Genomic DNA, 23646 nt, shown 5'->3' with positions numbered 1-23646 from the left:
AACTCGAGGAGTAGGTTAAAAAAAAATAACACATCGCCTCAAAAAAGTTTTACTTAATTTACTTAATATCTCATTTTTTGTTAAAGGAAATAAATTCGAAAAAATAAATAAATAAAAATTAATACAGTACATAATTCCAAAATTACACCGATCAATAATTCAACGTGAGGAATTAATCTAATGTTATTAACCTTTATTATTATATTATTTAAATGGTAATTAAATCTGTGTATTTTAAATCGATGCATTATAGAAATAATTAAATTTTATTTTCAGATATTCATTAAATAATTCGACTCTATGGGGACCAGAAGAATTACTTGTTTTCTTGCTGATGGAACAAAATGTAAGAACTCACAAAATGGTAGTTATTTTTTAAAAGGTGAATATTACACATTCAATGCACATTTATAGTTGGCCAAATGTTGCATTTTAATCAAATGAGGTTATTAGAATTGCTAAGACGGAATGTAGCGAGATTTCGTTTTTATGTCTGAATCAATGAGTCCACGTTGTTAATTAATTTAAGCATCGAAATTTCGTTTTTATGTCTGAATCAATAAGTCCGTGTTATTAATTAATTTAAACATGTATGAAGTGAACCACTTTATTCAGTGAATCATCTTATTCAGAGGCTTTTTTGCTTACAATTTTTAAAAGATTTTGGTGATTTAAGTAATTTTGGTGATTTAAAACATAAAATATATCTCCAGCAGAATTAATGACTTCATCACTATTTAAATTAATTTCAAAATTAATCGAAATTTCATGAAGAGAATCTTATTAATGCATAAATAGTGTGCTTATTGAATGTACTTTCACTGAATCTCAACTGCCTCATGAAAATATCAGAAGGTTTCAAAATAGGGTCTAGTGCAGGGGTGGCGAACCTTTATGCACCAACGTGCCATTTTTTTCAAAAAATTGTTTAATGAGGTCATAGACGTGCCGTCAAATAATTTTGACTTCGTGATTATTGGGAAAATAATAATACTAAATACTATCAAAACTCTTTATTTACTATAAAGAAAAAATACATTTTGCAGTGTCTCGGTTATAAGCGTAATTCAACTTAAAGTAACATCAGTGTGAATTCTGTTGTTGCAGATTAGATGACAAATAACTTATATTAGGTTGTAAGATGTTAGTTTAAGCAGGACTGTTAAATCTCTTTTTGCTGGTTATTTATTGTTAGCTTGTTTTTTATGGTTACTAATTTTTTTTTTGACATTAATTATAAATTTTTTGTTAATAATTTTTAATTTTTTTGTTTGTTTTTGTGAATTTTAATTTAATTGTTATTATGCTTCGTAGTGAACTTTGTGATCAGTGGCGTGCCCTGAATAGTGTGTCGCGTGCCATTGGTTCGCCATCCCTGGTCTAGTGAATGTCGCGATTTAGAATAAGACGTGCCCTTCTATTGAAATGCAATGCTTTTTCGACATTTTCATAATAACCTTTGTAAAACCAAGTGGTTTTTTTACATTTTCTTTTCTTTTCGTTTTACGAAATGTTTTGATTTTTGAAAGCTGGGATGGACAATAACTTTTTTTTTGTGTGTGTGTGTAAGCTTTAAGAGGAGCCATACCGTGGGAGAAACATTTAAATGTAAATTCTATTTTACCTCCATAACTAATTAAAAAATTTAGTAAAAATGAGCGCAAGTAAACCTAGAGTAAGCCATAAAGTTTTAATTGCTGAAAATTTTTTGGAAAACATCAAGATACAAACAAATTATTGGAAAAAAAGAACTTTTTCGTTGCGTAATCCTAAGTAACCTTTTCACAATTTATTTTCATTTTGATATTTTGAAAAGTTCTTTCAAGTATTTGAAGCAGGGCTAAAGAGTGAATAGAAGGGCTAGGTCACTCCCTTGATCCGAGCTTCTGATTTCAGTCTGTGACGTCACGGCGGAGCAGCATCAACTTCTCGCTTTAAAAATAAATTGTTTCGCGTGTAGCTTTTTTGAAATTTATTTCAAAACATTCATTGTTTATCAGCATTTTTTTATTTTGAGGCAATTTTCTTCTCATCTGATTCTAAAAATGTAACAGTCGAATATCAGCTTTCGTGATAGTGACTGGGAAGAATTATTATAAAATACAAAAAAAAAAAAAAAAANAAAAAAAAAAAAAAAAAAAAAAAAAAAAAAAAAAAAAACCCGTCGTTTTCCATGTTTTACTTCAGAAAATATGAAAGTGACATCAAATGAATTGTAAAATATGCTAGAAGAATTTATCATGCTGTGAATAAGGAAGCATTAGGCTTTATGTTTCCCGTTTAGACGTTTAAGAACTTTTATTAGCCATTGAAATCGATATCGTCTGGTAACTTGAAACTGAAAAGAAGAAAAAAAAATTTACAAGGTCAAAGGAAATAAAATCTTGAACTTCAAAAATAAAAGTCATTAATGCTTAAAAGTTCTTCCAATTTCCTAATGTATTTTTAATGTCATTATTCAAAATACGTATGTGTTTTAATTATAATGCCTTAATTTTAAATATTTATCAGCAAGTGTAATCTTTCCATTATTGTAATATTGCTCAAAGATTGTTCTTTTTAGTAATTAGCATTTAAGGTTTTTGTTTATTAGTGATAATTAGAGCCCGGATTTTGATGACCTAAAAAGTCTCAACTAATGCCCTTAAATAGTGCAAAAAATGCCCTTAAAAAGGGCAAAAAATGCCCTTAAAAATGCAAAAATTGCGCAAAAAATGCCTTAAATGAAGTAAAAATATTGAATTAAAAAAATGTTTTGCTCTTTAAAATTATTATGAGACATTTAAAAATATAAAGCAATGCAATACTTGTTCTACGTTCATTAAAGTTTGAAAAATATGTTTTATATCCTAAAATAACAAAAAAAGGAAAATATATTGACACCAAAATATTTTTATTTTGTATAGAAACTTTAATGGATATAAAAACTTCCATCTCATAATATTACTAAACATCAGAATTACATTGGATTATTAAATGTTTTTTTGGTAATTTGAAATGTAAACGAGCGTCTCTTGTCTGAAAGTAAATTTTCATTCCTGCAGAAGCTTCCTTCAACGCCTACTGATGTTATAGGTGCGTACTTGAAAAAGACGGTCTCACTTACTGACAATTCTTCTTCAATTTGAAAAGATGTTGCTTCACCTGTTAATATTCTATTGATTTTCTTCATTGTTTGGAAGCCAGTGTAATAATGAAAATTGATAAAAAAATAATAAAAATTGGAAAAAATTAACAAAAAACTTTAAAAAATTCTTTAAAATGCAAAATACGCCCCAAAATTTAAAGAAAAATGACCAATAAATCTAAAAAAATGCTCTAAATGACAAAAAATGTCCAAAAATGCAAAAAATGCAAAAAAAATGCAAATGTCATCAAAATCCGGGCCTTAGTGATATTGTATAAGAAAATTTGCTGTTATATATACATATAATAAAACTGTTACGATCAGTTATCACAGCAAAAGTAAGATTTTTATTACGAAATAAGAAATTATTATTATAATTCAGAAAGTAATACAAATAAATAAAAAATAGGTCAAACAGCTTTCGGACCAACGAAATGTATAACAATCTAATAATAAATGTTTGAACTTTTAAAACAAATTACAAACAGCAACAACAACAAAAAGCTGTAACAAATGAGACTATTATATAATTTCAGCAACTTAAAAATTCTTTTGAAATCTTAAAAACTAATGAATACTTGAAGAAAAAAATTTCGAGAAGTTTTTAATGTCTCATTTTTGAAGCAGAACATAAATTAATACACACACCTCCTTTTTGTTTATCCTGTTTTTCTCTGGATCGTTCTTATCAAAATAGATTAATCGTGTAAAATTAAGTTGCCTTAAGTTACTAAATGTGTTTTTGTACTAAGAAAAAAAAAATCCTCATCATTTTAGAGTCACAATAAATTTAATAATTTTCATATTATCTTTTCCACCACTTTCTTAGTAGTGTAAATAAATTGAATTTGAAAAAAGTTAATGGTAAAATAAATAAAAAAATAATTGTTGAAGACGAGAATAGAAATAGCTAAAGTTGCTATAAAATTGTGAATAAACATATATTATAAGCTATGAAATTAATGAAGTATAGCATGAAAGAATAAGTAAATGGCAAAAGAAACGACAAAATTAATAACGAAGCAAAAAAAGAGCAGATTAATAATTTCGGATATGCAAAAATAACAGTAATGGGGCGTGATAGGTAGTGCGTTGGACTCGTGTTCGTAAGAGCGGGAGTTCAAATCCAGGTAGCTGGAGAAATGTTCGATGTTAACTGGTGCATGTTAAATCTGTCGAGTCACGAAGTCCTCCATATTCCCATAGCAAATCATACCTCTGGGGGTACCGATCCAGGAGTTCCCTTGTCTTCTGGATTGGGTTCAAAATTAAAAAGCTACGGAGTTGAACATTGTGAGCCGTAAACTCTAAACTGGGCCGGCTGTTCAACGACTGTTATAATATAATAATATATAAATGAAATGTTATAATATAATATAATATAATATAATATAATATAANTATAATGTAATATAATATAATGTAATATAATATAACAGTAATAGCAGCAAGAGCATAGGAAAATATCGGAATTTTCCAAGACAAATTAAGGAAACATTAAAATAAATATTTATCACCCACAGTTTTAAGTTTTAATAAACATGATTTATGTTATAAAAAAAATCTTCATAAAAAATTAACTAAAAGAAAATAGAAGCGAATATGTCATAGATTTGTTTCTTTATGTCATGGCTTTATTTAAAAATCTTTTTACCCCTTATTTTCATTATAGTACGCACCTTTTCCGAAAAATATTTGAACAATTTGACTGAAAATTTTACTCATGTTTCTAAAGACTTCTTATGAAGAAAATATTTTCAATCAAACGTTGGTCAGTATAAAATGTATGTAATAAGTTAATATTGTTAAGCATTTTGAAAGGAGATACTTATTTTTTCTAAAGTAAAAGTAATTCAAAAAACCTGTTAAAAATGGGGGGAATAAAAAGAATTATTTTTAACTAATTAAAAAAATAAGTTATGCTTTTAAAAAAAAGAAAAAAAAAGGGAAGCTAAAAATATGAAAACTTGAAAATGTTGTAGGAGGTAAATTTTTAACTCAGCTTATTAATTAAGGTATTCGAAAGAAATTGATTATTCTGAGAAGATATAAATATCTTATTACTCCACGTTTTTATTTAATTTACTGGAATAGTTAACTTTTTTAACCGAAATATTTGTGTAAATAACTGAAATAATTGTTGAAAATGTTGTAGGAGGTAATTTTTCAACTCAGCTTATTAATTAAGGTATTCGAAAGAAATTGATTATTCTAGGAAGATATAAATATCTCATTGCTCCAATTTTTTATTTAATTTACTGGAATAGTTAATTTTTTTAACCGAAATATTTGTGTAATTAACTGAAATAATTATTGAAAATGTTGTAGAAGGTAATTTTTCAACTCAGCTTATTAATTAAGGTATTGGAAAGAAATTTATTATTCTAAGTAGATATAAATATCTCATTACTTCAACTTTTTATTTAATTTACAGGAATAGTTAATTTTTTTAAACCGAAATATTTGTATAATTAACTGAAATAATTGCATGCGTCATTTCGTTATACATTTCGACATATTTTTCTACCTTTTCTTTCCCGAGTGGAGAACGAAGTATTATTTTCTCGTTATTTGAATTTTTCCCTTCTCAAACGCAAATAAAATCTTTACCTAACTCTAAAAGGAACTTTTAAAAATATCTATGAGCACGAAGATTTGTTTACAATTTGTGCGATTAGTGTAAATAAATAGTGCTGCAAAGTTTGTTTGAAGTAAGAACTCCCCTAGCCATTCGTCTGGACCCGTGTCGGTGACTATGGTAACGAGGTATAACTATTTCAAGTAGGGGTGTGGAGTCACTGTTTAGGACAGGTTTTGGATCTGGTCGGCGAGAAAAATCTTTTTCTTTGGTCTATTGTGTTAAACCTAGAGTGAAGAGAAGCTATAGTCTGTCTAAGCTAAGAACTCCTCCCCCCACAAAGTCTGAGGCCGTGTGGTGCTATGGAAACAAGAAAGGCGCATTTTAAGGAGGGTAGCTCCACTCTAGATCTAACACAATAGACCGAAGAGATTCCCTTTCTCTCGCCGACCCGACCCAAAACCACTCCAAAACCCCGCACCCCTTTTCGAAATAGTCATACCTCGTTACCATAGTCACCGCCACAGGTTCAGACGAATGTCTGGAGGAGTTCTTATTTTAGATAAACTATACCCTCCCTGAAATGCACTATTCTTGTTTCCATAGCAGCTGACAGCCTCAGACTGTGCGGCTGATGGAGTTCTTACCGTAGACAAACTATATTGAGGTGAACCTCTCAGTGAGGTTTATTAGATAAAAAACAGTTGCCTAATTGGTAAGTGGAGGTGCCAGACTCCCGGAAAGACTCATGATATAGGCACCGAGAATAATCGCTATGAGAACCACATATATAGTAAATACTACCTATAGATGCTTGACTCAGTAAAGGTAAACGTAGATGGCGCTGGGGGTCAAAATTAGCCGTAAGACTTCCGGTTTAATACTTTCGACTAACTTTTATGCCCAAATTTGGAGGGGGAAAAACGCGCCATTCAGTATTATTATAACTGTAATGTTTTCAATATAACGCATTCTTTCAATCCAACTGTCAACAAAACAAACAACAAATGAATTCGAAAGACTCCCCAAGCTTGCCATGATGATACCCAAAATATAACAAACGGTGCTATTTAACACAAATATAGCGCCGAATAAGGGATAGCATTCAAAACATGGCAAACCTTTCACTTTATTTATGGCTGTGATATTAAAATTGTTAACTTTGTTTTAGGTTCACGACGCGTTAGAATTTATAAATTACAAAAATCTCTTATGAATGGTAAAACTACGCGTAAAATTAAGCACAAATCCACAAAAATAAAACTTCCTAGAATGTTAAGCCTGTTCACACATCGTAACATGAGCGGAGGGATACACCGTAAGTTTTCTAAATTTCTTCTGGTTTTAGGAAGCTTGTATCTGTTTACATTCAGTCAACCATCTATAGATAACTTTCCATTTTTTTAAATTTTAATTTGGAAATATACTGGAGATGTTTTGTTTTTAGATCATCTCCTAGATTTTAATGTTTCTTATTTTATCTATGCGTAACAATTTTTACATTTTTGTTCATAATAACTGAAATAAAGGAGCTGTTGAATATTTGTTTAGTTTGTAAACCCATTAGCAAGCAAAAAAGGGCGGAGTTCTTATAATGAACGTGTCCATCTGTAGTGGACACTCTCTGTTTTCTATGAATAGATACTGATATAAGTATTTATATCTGTAGAACTATGTTATTCTTGTAAATACACAAGTTAAAAAAAAATTTTTTTTTTGTATAGATGCGTTTAAATGTTGAAGAATGCGAGGATCTAATATCTGAATATGAACCTGATGAAAATAAAATCCCTGGATACCTTTCTTTGGAAGGTACGTTTAAAAAATTAAATTTATATTTAAGTATCTCATAAAATAAATACATGTAGAGAAAAAGAGTTTTAAAAGTAACGATTACTGTAAAAATTATTTTAATGAATATTTTGTTTTATTTTTGGTGGTAGAAAACTTCAATTTAAAAAAAAATAGATATTTATTAAAGTTGGACTTTAAAGTATTTATAATAATGAACACGCAGTTTCCGTAACCGTTATTCTACACCTAAGTATTTTTGCTTATCTTTTTAAGCAACTAAGTATTTTTAGTCATTTTTTTAAGCAACTAAGTATTTTTACTCATTTTTTTAAGCAAATAAGTATTTTTACTCATTTTTATTGCAATCACTTTAGGCTACTTATATACCAGTATGTTTTTTTGAGGCTTATTTACTCAGGTTAAATTGAATTTAGTCAAAACTATTTTATTTTGCAGGGGCTTAATTGCATGATTATCAATACATTAAATTTATTTGCGTCAAAATAATTTGAAATTAAACTTATAAATCTAAGAATGAAATGCTACCACTTCACATATAAAATCCTGCGAAACATCCTTAGAAACTAGGCATAATAGTATCGATACTTGGCATAAGAAAACTATTAATAAGGAAAGTATGTCGATACTTTATACAGATATGTCACTGGAAGGTCAGAAAGTAACGATACTAAATACTAACGAAACAAAATATCAACGTTGTTGATCATTTATAGTCATTAAGATTCTTTTTACGCCAGTCTGGCGCAATTAAGAGGACTCCATACCACGGGAGAAACCTCTCATCGCAAATGCTCTTTCACTTTCATAACTAATTTAAAATATAGAAAATGTGAGTTCAAACAAATCTACAGTAAGCCATGTAGTTTAATTTGCCGATTTTTTTTCTTCTTCATAATATCAAAATGTAAACAAATTATTGGAAGCGAACTTCTCCATTGCGTAATCCTAAGTTATCTAATCCTAGAATGTCGTAATCCTAATCCTAGTATGTCTCATAATTTATTTTCATTTTGATATTTTGAAAATATCTTTTCAGTATTTGAAACATCATGACTTACTTTAGGTTTGCTTGCACTCTCTTTTTCTATACTTTGGATTTTAAATTACTTACGGAGGTGCAGGAGAATTTTGCAATGAAAAGATTATCCCATAGTATGGCGTCCTCCATCGCTTGCAAACACTCTAGCCGAGGGTAATTTTTCACCCACTTTGCCTAATTAGTTTCCTTCATCCCTCATATGTCCCAGTGACACTAGGAAGTGGAATATGTCCCATCCACGTCCCATCTTCGATTTCCTTAGTCTCGTTTTGGCCCCTCGTTACAGTTTGTCTAGAGTAAGGACTCCCCTAGCCATTCGTCTGGACCCAAGGTGGTGAATAAGGTAACGATGTATTTCAAGTATAGTTTGTCTACGGTAAGAACTCCCCCCGCCACTAAGTCTGAGGCCGTCTGCTGTTATGGGAACAAGAATAGCGCATTTCAGGAAGGGCAGCTTTTCTTCACTCTAGGGCTAACACAATAGACCGAAGTTTTCTCACCGACCCGAAACCTGACCTAAACATTGACCCCACACCTCTACTTGAAATTGTTATACCTCGTTACCATAGTCACCACCACGATTCCAAACGAATGACTAGGGGAGTTCTTTCTTTAGACGAACTATAGGGGTGTTAGGTCGTTGTTTAGGACATGTTTTGGCTCGGATCGAAGAGAGAAAGGGAATAAAATTTCTTCGGTCTATTGCGTTAGCCCTAGAGTGAAGAGAAGCTACCCTCTCTGAAATGCGCTATTCTTGTTTCCATAGCAGCAGACGGAATCAGACTTTGTGGTGGGAGGAGTTCTTACCGAAGACAAACTATACGGTTGCTCATTTGAAATTATGTAGGGCCAAAAGATTTTGAAAATCCTGGGTAAAGCTTTAGTTTGAAAACCGTTCAAGGAGTTTTCTTGGGATTTATATTATAACCATCGTTGAACAGTTTACCCAATTTTGAGTTTACGACTTCCAATGCTCAATTCCGTAGCCTTGTAACTTTGAATCCCATCCAGAAGACAAGGGAACTCCTGGATCAGGTATTGGGAGAAATTTGCCCTCGTAGAGGACTTTTTGATGAAACTAACCCACATGCGTGTTACATGGTGAGGAAAACCTCGAAAACCTCCCACGGTAAGCCTGACTTCAAGGGCACTCTAACTTGTGATCCGTCTTCCACTGAGGATATTTTACGTCAGAACTGTGTCCCGCAGTGGACTGATCGTTAAGACACGGTTCCCAGCAGATCACCGAAGTCAAGCATCACTGGCTACGGTGAGTGTGCGGGTGGGTGACCCACTTGGATCAGCCTGCGTTGGGACCGAGGGTGTGCGGTATTGGTCCTCGTTAAACTGTTCTACCGTAAAGTGCTCGACTTCGCGCGCAGGTCGTCGGGCTACCGAAGCGGGGGAGCCATCCCCTCCGCAGAGGATCAAAATTGTGATGGAATGTCTTTGGATCATCCTCAGGGATGTTTCCCAGACCGTCGCCAATAGCCCATTGTGCAGCTCTAGTGCAACGTAAATGAACAACAACAACAACAACGTCAGCACTGTGGTTGGTGCAAGTCGCATGCGGAATTCGTGTCGACCAGCTTACGCTAGGATTTGAAACCGGTTCGCCTCTTAGAAAGGAGAACGCTCTATGCCTTTGAGCTATTACGGCTTTTTCTTGAGATTTTATATCCGTCGTTGAACAGCCTACCCAATTTTGGGTTTACGACAACTAACGTTCTAACAACTCCGTAGCGTTGTAATTTTGAACCAATCCAGAAGACAAGGGAAACTCTTGGATCAGTACCCCCAGAGATATTGATTTGTTATGGGAACATGGAGGACTTTGAGACTCGACAGATTGAACGTGCACCATTTACTACACGGAGAGTCTTCGCCCGGCGGGGATTGAACCAACGAACTCTTGGACATGGGCCGAGTGTCCTACCTACCAGGCTATCTATTCCGTTTGTCTTCTCTTGAAATTTAGTAAGTTTCCAAGTTTCTCACCCATAAAGCAGTACGGCTTTAACTGTTGAATAAAAAAGCAGCAGTTTCAACTTGATTGTTAGCGCTGACGAAATACATTTATTATTCAGAAAGGTAATATCAATGCAAACTTCCGATTTGTGCTTTAGTCTATTTATAACGGTAGAAACGATATATATTTAATTTTAACACGTCATTAATACCTTCCAAACTGTTCTTGCTAAGATTAGTGAAATATGAAAGTAAGTTTGGGGAACCAGAAGATATACGGGGACAAATTCAGCGACTTTTACAGGCCTTATAACGGTGTAAATTATAGATATCTGGCTCGTAACGCTAAGATTAAGAGATATCTCGATTCTGTAGTGAATATGGTATCAACATAATTATCTAAAAAAATGTTCCTTGGATTCTTTTAACGGGTCCGAGAGAACAGGGAAAACCTGGAATTGTCAGGGAATTTCATTGTGACTCGAAAAAGCAGGGAAAGTTGCAATTTTTTACAAAAAACCTGGAAAATTCCTATAGTGTAAACTAACCAGTGAAGGAACACTTAAGCTTCGCTTGCCTTTTAAAAAATCATATTAATTTCAAAATTCGTTATTTTAGTTAAATGACAGTGTCAACATATTTGTTACTAATTGCAAATTATGTAAAGAAATTGTAGAGAACTTACATAACATTGTTTTAAAGTTTTGGACGTTCAAATAACAAGTAGTAAGAAGACCAAGTGAAGGAACAGCTCTTACCAGTGAATGAGCATCCAGTAAAGGAACACTTAATTTTGGTTATTTTTTAATGCTCTTTATGAATTCATAAGCCATACAAATATTTAAAAACAAGCATATTCTTGAAATTATAACATATAAGCACTTGGAAAATGTTAATTTTTTTTTTGTAATCATGAATTGAAAATTAAAGTGTCAACATATTAACACATACTGTTCATTCACTGGGAAATCTATGTCCAGTAAAGGAACATGTCTGTTCCCTTTACCGGTTAGAAGTTGTTTTTCGTATTTTTAGCATACTTTTGATGCGGAACATCACTAAAGGTACAAAAAAATTAAAGTTTTTATTTTATTTTCATTAACTTAGAAAAAAACCAGTAAGGGAACACTTGTTCCTTCACTGGTTTTTCATCGTTTGGTGATCCAGTGAATAAACACCCCCTTATCTCAGTACTTTATTATGCTATGATGCTTAAAAAAAAAAAAAACGTAACTTCAATAACTATATTTTGAATTCTCTTTTTCACAGTGAGAAAAATAAAACTATTACATGCAATTAATTCCACTTCAAACATATAAATACAAACACTCACCTTATAATTTTTTCGAAGAAACAAGGTGTTGCAGAGATAATAACTAATTCAAAAATTTTTCCAGAGAAGTCCATTTGACCAGGTAATCCAAAACATGGCTAGATGACTTCCTATTGCTTGGCAGTAAGCTATTGTTATCAATCAATCTAAAGAAAAACTTTCAAATTCTTATTTTTAATCAATATATATGAAATGTTCCTTCACTGGTTGGTTTACCCTATCATACCTAGAAAATAATAAGTCTTAGAATTGTCAATAACAGCAATCAGTTATTGAGATCAGATTTAAATAATTTTAACATCTATTACAATTATTTCATAAAATTCCACTATTTAGTGAAAATTTTCTATGTTTCCATCCTCATTCTATAATATGTTTCTGCTCACAAAATCTAATATTTGATATTACAAATAAATAAAAAAATTTCTGATGCAAAATTGCATGGTATAGATAAAATATGGAATGGATTTTCATAAAAATTTACCTGACATACCTGGAAAAGTCGGGGAATTTTTTTTAAATTTCTGAAATTGAGAGGGAACCCTGTTTTAATCGATTGCGAGGTGGTAAAACAACTGTTCGCATATTAAGATAGAATAACAACATAAAAATTTGTTTCAGGCTTCCAGAGATTAATGTTATCGGATGCTCAAGATGTTTTTAATCAACAACATCGAGTCATTTATCAAGATATGACTCATCCCTTAACGCATTACTACATTTCATCCTCTCACAACACGTAAGTCATCTTCTTCTTCTTGAAAAAGGAAAATCAATTGACAGTATAGTTTGTCTAAAGTAATAACTCCCCTAGCCATTCGTCTGAACTGGTGGTGGTGACTGTGGTAACTATGTATAAAGATTTCAAGTAGGGGTGTGGGGTCACTGTTTAGGACAGGTTTTGTCTCTGGTCGGCGAGAGAAAAGGAATATTTTTCTGCTATTGTGCTAGTGAAGAGAAGCTATCCTCCCTGAATGCGCTATTCTTGTTTCCAGAGCAGCAGACGACCTCAGACTTCGTGTTTGGGGGAGTTCTTACAGTAGACAAACTATACAAACATCGGTTTACAAAATATGAAAAACTTTTTTCTTTCTTAAGAAATACTTTTTTTATGCCGTTCACTTATTTAGAACTGTGGCTGGGTGGCGCAGTTGATTTGTCGTCGGCCTTCTGAGCCCAAGTCTGCGGGTTCGATCCCCGGCCCAGACACCGGATTTTCGGGATGCAGAAAATCCTCAGCGGCCATGTCGTATGATTATGCGGCATGTAAAAGATCCCTGGAGTGCCTTATTGGCTCTTGGCATTTCCGGCAAAATTAAATTCCTAGTGCAGCATCCAAATAGAGTCTCGGTGCTGCCATCTAGTGTGGCAGAAACTAGACGTCCAAATTAACATGTATCTCACCCATTGTGGTGGTCCTGAAAGAGTGGATACCACCTCTGGAGAACGCACTAGGTCTGCTCATCGGCAAGACCGATTACGCAGCTATTTGGAAATAAAAAAACTTATTATAGAACTTGGAATATTTATTTTGTTTCTCTATAGATATCTGATTGGAGGTCAGCTTATTGGGGACAGCAGTATAGAAGGTTACATACAAGCCTTGACCAGAGGTTGTAGATGTTTAGAATGTAAGTAACATCTACCCTTATCTGTTTTTTTTTTTTTTTTTTTTTTTTTTTTTTTTTTTNCCTTATCTGTTTTTTTTTTTTTTTTTGTTTATTTAGTTTTTGCTTCATGCTTTTTTTCTTTCTTTTCTTAGTGGACACGTGGGACGGACCCGACGAAGAACCTATTATATTCCACGGCTATACAATAACAAGTAGAATATTTTTAAGGGATGTTCTGGAAGCTATAAAGAAATATGCCTTCAAAACTTCGCAGTAAGATTCATTTTTTATGCAACTGGAGACATTAACTGTAACTTTCTTCCCAATTTTGTGACCGTATGGGTGTGGGTTTGGAATAAAAACGTCGATAAATGAGTTCCATAAAGAAATTTTCGCTAAACGGAGGATCGAGATTTTTGCAGTTAAGTAAATGTTATATTTTTTATTCGGCGTGATCCATTCAAAAGTATGTAATAATGACGATCTCGCGTAAACTTATGAAGATGTCGTCTTCTGTGTTGTCTGTTAGCCATATCACACAGTGACAAGAAATTCACTTCGTTTAAACTGGCATACCGTGCAATACCATTCACAGAGATATTGTGAGGGTTTCAGGAGAACTCCTTCAGACATCAGTCTCGTGTCGTGGAGGGTACTAAGGTTAAGAGGAATAGTCACTTCGAATAGGGGTGTGCGGTGAATACTTTCGTCTTGATCTTGGCAAAGGTCAACGTGAGTAAAACAATCAAGACATTTATTCCTCCATTGCACAGTAATTAGAAATGTGCTCTCACTTGTTACCATAGTAGCAGACAGCCCCAGACTTTTGGTCTGGAGTAGTTCTCCTCAAAGCCGCACAATATCTATGTGAATGGTATTCCAGTATGCCAGTATGCCAGTTTATCGGTATGCCAGTTTAAACGAAGTGAATTTCTTGTTACTGTATGATATGGCTAACAGACAACACAGAAGACGACATCTGGATGAGTTTACGTGAGATCGAATCATTAGGAAGTTGGAAGAAGGTCGGAGTGTGAATTAGTGATGAAGTTATTTGCAATGGCTTGAGAAACGGATGAGGCTCGAATCCCTGTGATGGCTGGTCGATACGAATTCCGCACCCGGCTCGCACCGACCACAATGCTGATGTAAAATATCTTTAGTGATAGACAGCTAGACGGATCATGGATTAGAATCCCCTTTAAATTCAAAATAGCAACGGTTCATGGGTGACAGTTTCTGTGGTTTTCCATTTCAGATAAAGTATGTGTGGATTAGTTTCGAATTCCCCGAGAAGGCTAATTTATCCAAACTCATGATTCAGGAGTTTCCTTTTCTTCTGGTTCAAAATTATAAGACTAGATTGATCATAAATCCAAAAATGTGTCAGCTATTCAACGTCGGTTATAAAATAAAATTATAAAAAAAATCAGCTTGTTCTGACATGTGCTCATTTGTAGCCTTCATTAACGGCGGGTCATTTATGTTAAAAGATTGACCAGTTAATTCAAATTGTAAAATTCCAAAAAGAATAGCAACAAGATTTTGAATCGAAACAAAGTCTTCTGAAAAAAATGTGATAATTTCTATTTGAATACATGAAAGATTTCTAGAGATTTAAATTTTTTTAAAAATGAATTTTGCTTAAATACGCTCTAATACGGCGTGCAAATTTAGAAACGGGCACTACTTTTATTTACTTGGTGAAACAATAATTTCATGTTTATGCACAATAAACTTCTTTGATTCGATTTGGAATCAATGAAAACGGGTAATTAGAATTAGTTGTTTTCATGTAATATTTCTCTGATGTTTGAATGATTCAATTGTAGGTACCCAGTCATCCTTTCCATAGAAAATCACTGCAGCTTACCCTATCAAGTCAAAATGGCTCAGCATTTCGAAAATATACTTGGAGGTAATTAATAGAATTCCATTTCAATATATAAAATCATCCATTTCTTGAATATATATATATATATATATATATATATATATATATATATATATATATATATATATATATATATATATATATATATATATATATATATATATATATATATATATATATATATATATATATATATATATATATATATATATATATATATATATATATATATATATATATATATATATATATATATATATATATATATATATATATATATATATATATATATATATATATATATATATATATATATATATATATATATATATATATATATATATATATATATATATATATATATATATATATATATATATATATATATATATATATATATATATATATATATATATATATATATATATATATATATATATATATATATATATATATATATATATATATATATATATATATATATATATATATATATATANACAATACATTCTTTATATAGTTGTGAACTCAGCTTTAAAGAAACAAAACTGGAAATTACATATATGAAATTCATACATTGGAATTAATTAAGATCAAGTACTTGCATAAACACAACAAAAAATTTGTTCCCTAGGGTATAATTATTTTATTATGAGTTATTTAATAAAAGGAATAACAAATATCACAATTTTGACCAGAATAGGTTATGAAAATTAGTAGTTCAAATGAAGAAGCCACTTTTTAATAAAACTTCTTTTTAATGGCGAATTTTGCGATTTTAATTACTACTGGGTTTATGTAAATGATAAACTAAAGACTAGTTTGGCTGTTTTTTTATTTATTAATTTATTTTTTTGGTGTCAACTTTTCCAAAACAGAGAAAGGAAATTAAATTTTATTATTTTAAAAAAATTTAAAGCTTTAATATTTACATTTAAGTAAAAAATAATTTTTTTCATAGTTTAGCTATGCTACATGCCATAAAATGCTCTGAAAATCTTAATATCACACAATTTAGCTCTCTAGGTCAACTCTCTATCTATTAATTCACAAATTGTAAAAAATTTGTAAATTTTCGAAATTTCAAACATGTTTAGCTTATCCAAATTATTGACCTTAATTTTTTTATTGAATGATTGATGTAGAAATGCCCATTACTCTCAAAAGTACATAGAAAATCTGCTACAAAATTAATTTTATTAAAAAGTAGGCAACATAAGTTATATATATATATATATATATATATATATGGAACGAGTATATAAAATCATTTCTTTCATTAAATTTAGCAACCTGAAATTAAAATTAAGAAAACATTAACCAAATGTGAAAAAAAATGAATATTTTAAGCAGTGTTATGAACTATGGTATTAAAATCAATTCAATTAAATGAGTTTGTTACGAGAGAGAAAAAACTGTTGACTTAAGATATTTATTTCCAAAACTTGACATTTTCAGAATATTTGCATAAATCTCCAATTGAGGAAGATGAAGAGCACATGCCTTCCCCGGAAGCATTATCAAGAAAAATATTCATCAAGGTATTTGAAATCAAATTATTATTACATTTTCTATCAATTCGTATGCAGATGTCAATAAGGATTTAAACGGACGTTTAACATCGGATTAAAAGGTAAACGACTAAAATGGGAAAAATAACTCATGTGACCAATTCAAAATGTAGGTTGTAGTCCGAGGTAGCAGAGAACGATCAATTTTACGCCAAAAATACGTATATTTCACCTTTAAATTTTACTAAACATTCGTAAAAATTTACGTAAATCTGAATCATCGAACTGTGGCAGAAAATGGTTATCCGAAAAACGTAAAATTTTATGTAAACAAATTCGTTTCTTTTACTAATATTTTACCAACCACTTTTTACAAGGTAAGAATGAGTACGTTATTTTTACATAATATTTACGTCGACAATACGTCAAAATGTTACGTAAGTTGGAAAATTTCAAATAATGCACACAAAAAAGTGGTTATCCAAAATACAGAAAATTTGCGTAAATAAATTCGAACCGGAATTTAAACGGTAAATTTGTTTAGTCAATAATGCGTAAAATATAGTTCCCTTGTTTTGAGTTGTGCAGAAACCACTTTTTTGAAGTCGTCAAATACTTTAACTTACTTCAGTATTGCTAGATTTTGAAACTGGTGCAGAAGTTCTTCTTTATCCAAAAGTGTTTTTCATGCATTTCCTTTAAATCCAGAACATCCTCGTCTGATTTCATGCTGAGCGTGACACGCTTTTGTCCATGTCAGCGATTCATTTTCACACTCTTTCAACATATGCGTGAAAACAGTGTTAACAACACCAAGCATAAGGTGTAATTCTGGCGGTGGAGTAATGTCTAGGAATGTTTTGCCTCCAACAATTGCAATTAGCGGTGGATGAATGCAATTGAAATAATCTTTCGCTTTGTTTTTTGAACATTTTCCTTCAGTCAGCCAACTTGTATAATACGATGAAACATTTTCGGGGATCTCAATTCGCCACAGCTGCTTAGCTCATCTTTCTTGGCATAACAATAAGTGCATGGGTATGCGCTGCTGTGCGACATTATACCTGCTAATATATTCGCTACCTTCAAATCGGGTGCAATTGTGCCTTGGAAAGGACTTATATTCAACGTTGAAATGAGTTGATCTACATTCTTATAATTTTCTTGTGCACTCGGAACGGCTGCTAGAATGAATAGTCGTTTAACTCCAGAATCCTTAAATTTCCTTGCAGTTATCCCCTCATCATACTTAGCTCGCTTACCGCTGCACTCGAAGTCCAACTCATTTGACTGTACAGAAAGACATATTTTTAAAAATCCACCTCCTCCATCAATACCCATTTTTAAGTGAACATCCAGTACATCTCGCTTATTTTTCACATACTGAACAAAAGCAGGAACATCTTTGCAGTAAATTCCAAGCACAGGAGAATCCAAGACTTCATCGCCTTTTATACAAACGAAAGGAAAAATTTCTAAAATCAAAATAATCGTCGATAGAAGGAGCTGTGATATGAAGTTTTGTTTTTTATCCTGGTTCAATTGCTTTTCTACTTCGTGTACACACACGAATGGAAGCTGCCATTTTTAAAGTCACAGTGCTTGTGTCGCTAAAGTCGATTTAAGTTCTTATTATTTTTGTTTTTTAAATAGTGGTTCATCGACTATAATTAACAATTAAAAAACTTCTAAAAATTATAAAATTTATTATAAACTGTAATTATGAATATTTAATACAAATATGTCATTTTTTTTCTATTTATGAGTATAAAATGATGCTAACATTTTTGAAATATCGTACTTCGTGAGCAAAAATGTTCAAAGTGGATTTTTTTAAAAATCCCTCCACAGATTATTTTAATTTTTCTATTTTTATTAGCAAAGAACATTGTAAATTCAGAATCTCTTCTAATTTTCTAGGTGTAAGAGCATTTTATTTAATTTTAGTTAAGGCGCACCGTGTATATGTTTAATTTAAGCATGGGTAGTACTCCATTAACGGTTTTGCACAAAAGCTGCGAAATGGCTATTGTCGGGTAAACATCTCTGAGGATAATCCGAAGACAATTTTGATCCTCTGCAGAGGTGATGGCTCCCCAGCATCAGATAGCTCAATGACCTGCTCACGAATTCAAGCACTTTAAAGTAGATCAGTGTTTAACAAGTATCGATACCGCGCACCCTCGATTCCTCCACCGCCTGATCGAATACCCGCTCAAATCGCTTATTATACCGATAGCATAATTATTTTTTATTTCATTATTCTTTTTTCATGCGTCACCTTTCTTTAATTCACTATTTGAATGTGTTTTTTTTTTATATATTTTTTTTATTTCTTGCAAAAATCTGTCCCAGTGATATACAGTTCTGCTTATTTTGTGGTATTAAAAATGAAAAAAAAATTCCTTCAAATTTTTGATAACTGATTTTAAATTTAATTTCTACCAAATAATAATGTAAGTAAATCTTTGTTCCAATAGAGCTGATAAAAGTTTTGCTAAGATTTATACTTATCTATATATATAGGGGAGTGTCGGGTACCCCCGCCCACTGTCAATTTCATATGTATAGAATATTTTTTCAAGTCAATGGGCCATCTGACATTAATTGTTATATTAAAAAAAGATTATTTTCAAAGTTTCAAGTATTTATGCAGCTGGTAACATGGTAAGCAATAGTTTTGAAAGTATGTTGAATACAGTAGTCATGAAATTAAGAGAAATTAGTTGAATGTTTCGATTCGGTTTATCTATTATCAATACATTGGTCATTTTCATTTACACCTGAAAAAACAGTCAAAAAACATAATTTTTGTAACTGAACGGGACTACCCGACACATTTTGAAAAGAGCTGAAAAACATGTCTTTTTAAATTTCTAATTTTTTAAGTTAAACTATTCTTTTTTTGGTTTATTCTTTTTGCACTATTTAATTAGATGATAAAACAATAGAAACATGCAAAAATATTGATCATTACTCAATATTATACAGAANTTGACAAACAGTCATATAGTGAGATAGTAGTGACACTTTATTCACAAACAGGGAAAGAAGAGAGAAGCTGGATTGATGTTCTCTTCAGACGAATTTTACATGCTTGAAGATGAAGAAGAAAGAGAAGAAGCATTGGCAGCAGCAGGTTTCGATACTGGGGATGGTATTCCTGCCATGGCAGCACCAGGTTTCGATACTGAGGATGCTATTCCTACCATGGCAGCACCAGGTTTCGATACTGAGGATGGTATTCCTGCCATGGCAGCGGCACCGGTAAAATTATTCTACATTCATTTATTCTTGCGACTTATACACCACAATTAAAACTCAAATACCGAAAACGTGATTTTATTTTTTGAAATATATTCACTATTTCACAAATCAACAACCATTTCCGTTCAGATGAAACTATCTCACGAAGGAAGTAATAATTTTAAATTCTAATTTTTTTTTGAGTTAGCTCTTTTTTAAGTCATTTTTTTCTATATCGGTGTAACAAAAATAAATAAATAAAATTATTTTTTACCTTTTTAGTTTGAAAAACGTTTTTTGTTTTATTATTATTATTACCATTGTTTTATTATTAGAGCCGCGATGGCTCAGGGGATAAAGCGTTCGCCTTCTAATGAGGTGAACCGGGATTCGATCCCGACGATGGCTGGTCAATACGAATTCCGCACACAACTTACACCAGCCGCTGTGCTGACGTGAGATATCCTCAGTGGTAGACGGATCATGGACAGTCCCCTTGCCGTCAAGCTAACCGTGGGTGGTTTTCACTCTTTTTCTCTTCATATAACGCAAATGCGGGTTAGTTTAAATCAAAAAGTCCTGCACGAAGGTAGATTTCTCCCAATACTTGATCCAGGAGGTTCCTTGTCTTCTGGATTGGGTTCAAAATGACAAGGCTGCGGAGTTGAACATTAGTAGTCGTAAACCAAAATTGGATCGGCTGTTCAACGACGGTTATAAAAATAAATAAATCAGAACATAAATAAAAAGATACCTTTAAAATCTATTAAAAAATAAGCTGATTAATTAACAATCATTTGTACATTAAGTTTTGGGAACAGATTCTGAGTGGGTGAAATAAAATATTGTACAAAAATTTTTACTCATAATAATTTGTTTTAATAACCATTGAAATGTTTTTAGAGTCATGCAAAAGGTATTTCACCGGAACTTTCTGATTTGGTGAATTATTTCTCCGCTCGGAGGTTCACTTCTTTCGCAGAATGTGACGAAACCTGTGAGTAATTTTTTTTAACACCATCCTGTATTAGTTTTGTCTCTTTCATTTGAATCTTACTAGAAAAGCAAAGTGTTTTTTTTTATTTATTTACCCAAGTCAAAATTTTTGATGGAAGATACCTTCCATTGATGGAAGAACATAATCTTGATAGTAACCATCAATAATTCCATCATGAACCATTATGTTTTTGATGGTAACCAGCATAAGAAACCATCACACCAATGTAGGAATTCGGAATAATTCATGATGGTCCAACGTAAGAATATCAACTTGTTTTGATGGTTTGTTCATGGAGAACCATCAGAAATCTCCATCATTATTTCTTAGAAATCAAATGTTGGAACGATCATGAACAACCATCCCTCCAATGTAGGAATTTGGACTGATTTATGATTTTCCAACATAAAAGAAATTGTTTTGGTAGTATATTCCTGAGATCCAACAAGAATTCCCATTAAACCATCAATGGATGGTTGGTCCATGAGAACCAAGCCTCTCTTGATGGCTAACCATCATAGTACTAAAGTATCATTTTCCATCATGGAATAATGGAAGTTTGTGGGCATATCAAAAACCATAAACGCACAACCGAAAATGTTGGATGATGGTAACCATCAAATGATGTGGGACCATCAAGAATCGTGCTGAAACCAACGTAAACCATCAAAATGTGTTGCGGGACCATGAAGAATTTTGACTTGCGTAATGAGCCTGAACGTAGTGTATTATGTTGCACATTGATGAGTCCACCTGTTCATTTCTCACATTGGAAATAAGATTCCCCGCCCCCTTTAATCCCGTGCATGGGTGATGTAGTTCTGTGGCATGAGTTAAGCGTGCTTCAGTCGAAAATACCCCCACCCAATAAACGCATCATTTACATATACCCAGCATCTCCTTTTGTATCCAAGAACCGTCCCGCCGTTTATTGATCTTTGTGGCGAGAGTTGTTATCGACAATGTCAACCTTCATCTATGAAAAGGTACCCCACCATGGAATCTAGTTAACTTGTCTTATATACTAATGAATTGTAATTTTGTAGTGGTAGATACACTACAGCACTCCCCCACTAGAATTATATCTGTGATAGAATTTGATGTACGGATACCACTAGTTGGTTCATTTCTGTTTTGTGAGAAACCGGGAGAGATGCATTAAGAGCATCGTACTTTTTGAGTGCTGACCGTGAGAGCTGTATTAAGTTCAGGGTCGTGATCATTCCTGTGTTGCCATTAGCAATCGAGTGTATACGTTGCATTGCACGTTGCGTGCGATCGAGGTTGAGAAGCAACAGCGTGAGGAGGATAATCTCGCAGTCACAAGTAGCAAGTCAACTGTTCAATGTAGGCAATCCATCGAAGTAGGCGTGTTCAAATAGTAGTGGGAGTTTCTGTCAAGGTAGGAGTGTTCACATCACGTTCGAAGGTCACCAATGTGGGAAGAGAAGCTATAGACCATGTCAACCTTCATCTATGACAAAGTACCCCACCATAGAATCGCGTTAACATGACTTATATACTAGTGAATTGGAATTATATTTTTGTAGTGGTAGATACACTACAATCTTAAAGGCACACGGTTCCCAATAGAGCACTGAAGTCAAGCATCACTGGCCGCGGCCAGTAAGCGGGTGAGAGACCACTTTGATCAGCTTGCGTAGGGACTGAGGGTGGGCGGTATCGGTCCTCTATAAACTATTCTACCTAAAGTGCTCAATGTTGCGGACAGTTCGAACAGGCAGACTGTGGGCAGAAGTCCTTTCGGTGAGCTAAATTATTCATTTTTGTCTCAGTAAAATTTAATCATGAATAGACCTCTGAAAGCACAGAAAAGGGTCATAAAAGAGAAAAATCGGTGCTTAGGCTTGGATCATAAACCAAGGTATGGTAAAGTCCCGCCCCCACGTTTAAAGATAAAGCTTAGTTAAAGTAGAATTTATAGAGAAAAGCTAAGACTTCGTTTTTGAAAATTATCGAAATTCGACTTTGATGAGCTTATAACGAAGGAATACCTTGACAAAGGGAAGGGTGACAGAGAAGGCATAATTCAATGCGTCCTTCTCTATAAAAAGTCGACAATGCACGTCCACTTGGTGGTTAGAGTCATACAGCAATCCAATGGAATCCAATAGAGTCTTACAGCAATCCAATGGAATCCATTAGAGTCATAGAGCAATCCAATGGAATCCAATAGAGTCATACAGCAATCCAATGGAATCCAGTAGAGTCATACAGCAATCCAATCATATAGCTACACCCATACAATCACCCAATGTGATCATATGGGATCATATTGATAATGAATAGATAATTTTTCCTTCAACTGTAGTTTTGCTCATTTGTTCTGATTTGTATTTTTAAATGAAAGGTATGGTTCGTAAATCTTTCAGTATTGGGACCGCAGAGTGACGAAGGCCGGCATCAAGCCTTCCTTCGTCGGCTGTCAAATCAGCAACGCCACCTTGAAGGCCTTGGGCCCTGGTGTTGGCTAGCCTCTTCTGCTCATATGCGGGATTTAGGCTGGG

The 23646-nt window shown here is 32.7% G+C and overlaps 1 protein-coding gene across 4 annotated transcripts in view; it reads left to right on the top strand.

Annotated features, from left to right (window-relative positions):
- Window positions 1-23646, top strand: part of LOC107439279 (1-phosphatidylinositol 4,5-bisphosphate phosphodiesterase zeta-1) — a 67703-nt gene that overhangs the window by 32500 nt on the left and 11557 nt on the right. For all 4 annotated transcript variants that reach the window (XM_043052469.2, XM_071177920.1, XM_043052468.2 and 1 more), the window contains exons 8-16: window positions 277-346; window positions 7430-7517; window positions 12482-12599; window positions 13406-13491; window positions 13623-13743; window positions 15303-15388; window positions 16823-16905; window positions 19921-20142; window positions 21025-21118. In XM_043052469.2, the coding sequence (XP_042908403.1) occupies window positions 277-346; window positions 7430-7517; window positions 12482-12599; window positions 13406-13491; window positions 13623-13743; window positions 15303-15388; window positions 16823-16905; window positions 19921-20142; window positions 21025-21118 (968 nt within the window). The remainder of the gene's footprint in view (window positions 1-276; window positions 347-7429; window positions 7518-12481; window positions 12600-13405; window positions 13492-13622; window positions 13744-15302; window positions 15389-16822; window positions 16906-19920; window positions 20143-21024; window positions 21119-23646) is intronic.

This window comes from Parasteatoda tepidariorum, chromosome 2 (assembly GCF_043381705.1).
Source record: "Parasteatoda tepidariorum isolate YZ-2023 chromosome 2, CAS_Ptep_4.0, whole genome shotgun sequence".
In the NCBI taxonomy this organism is placed as follows: Eukaryota; Metazoa; Arthropoda; class Arachnida; order Araneae; family Theridiidae; genus Parasteatoda; species Parasteatoda tepidariorum.
Note: the sequence above shows the minus strand (reverse complement) of the source record. Positions and strands in the feature narration are given on the sequence as shown.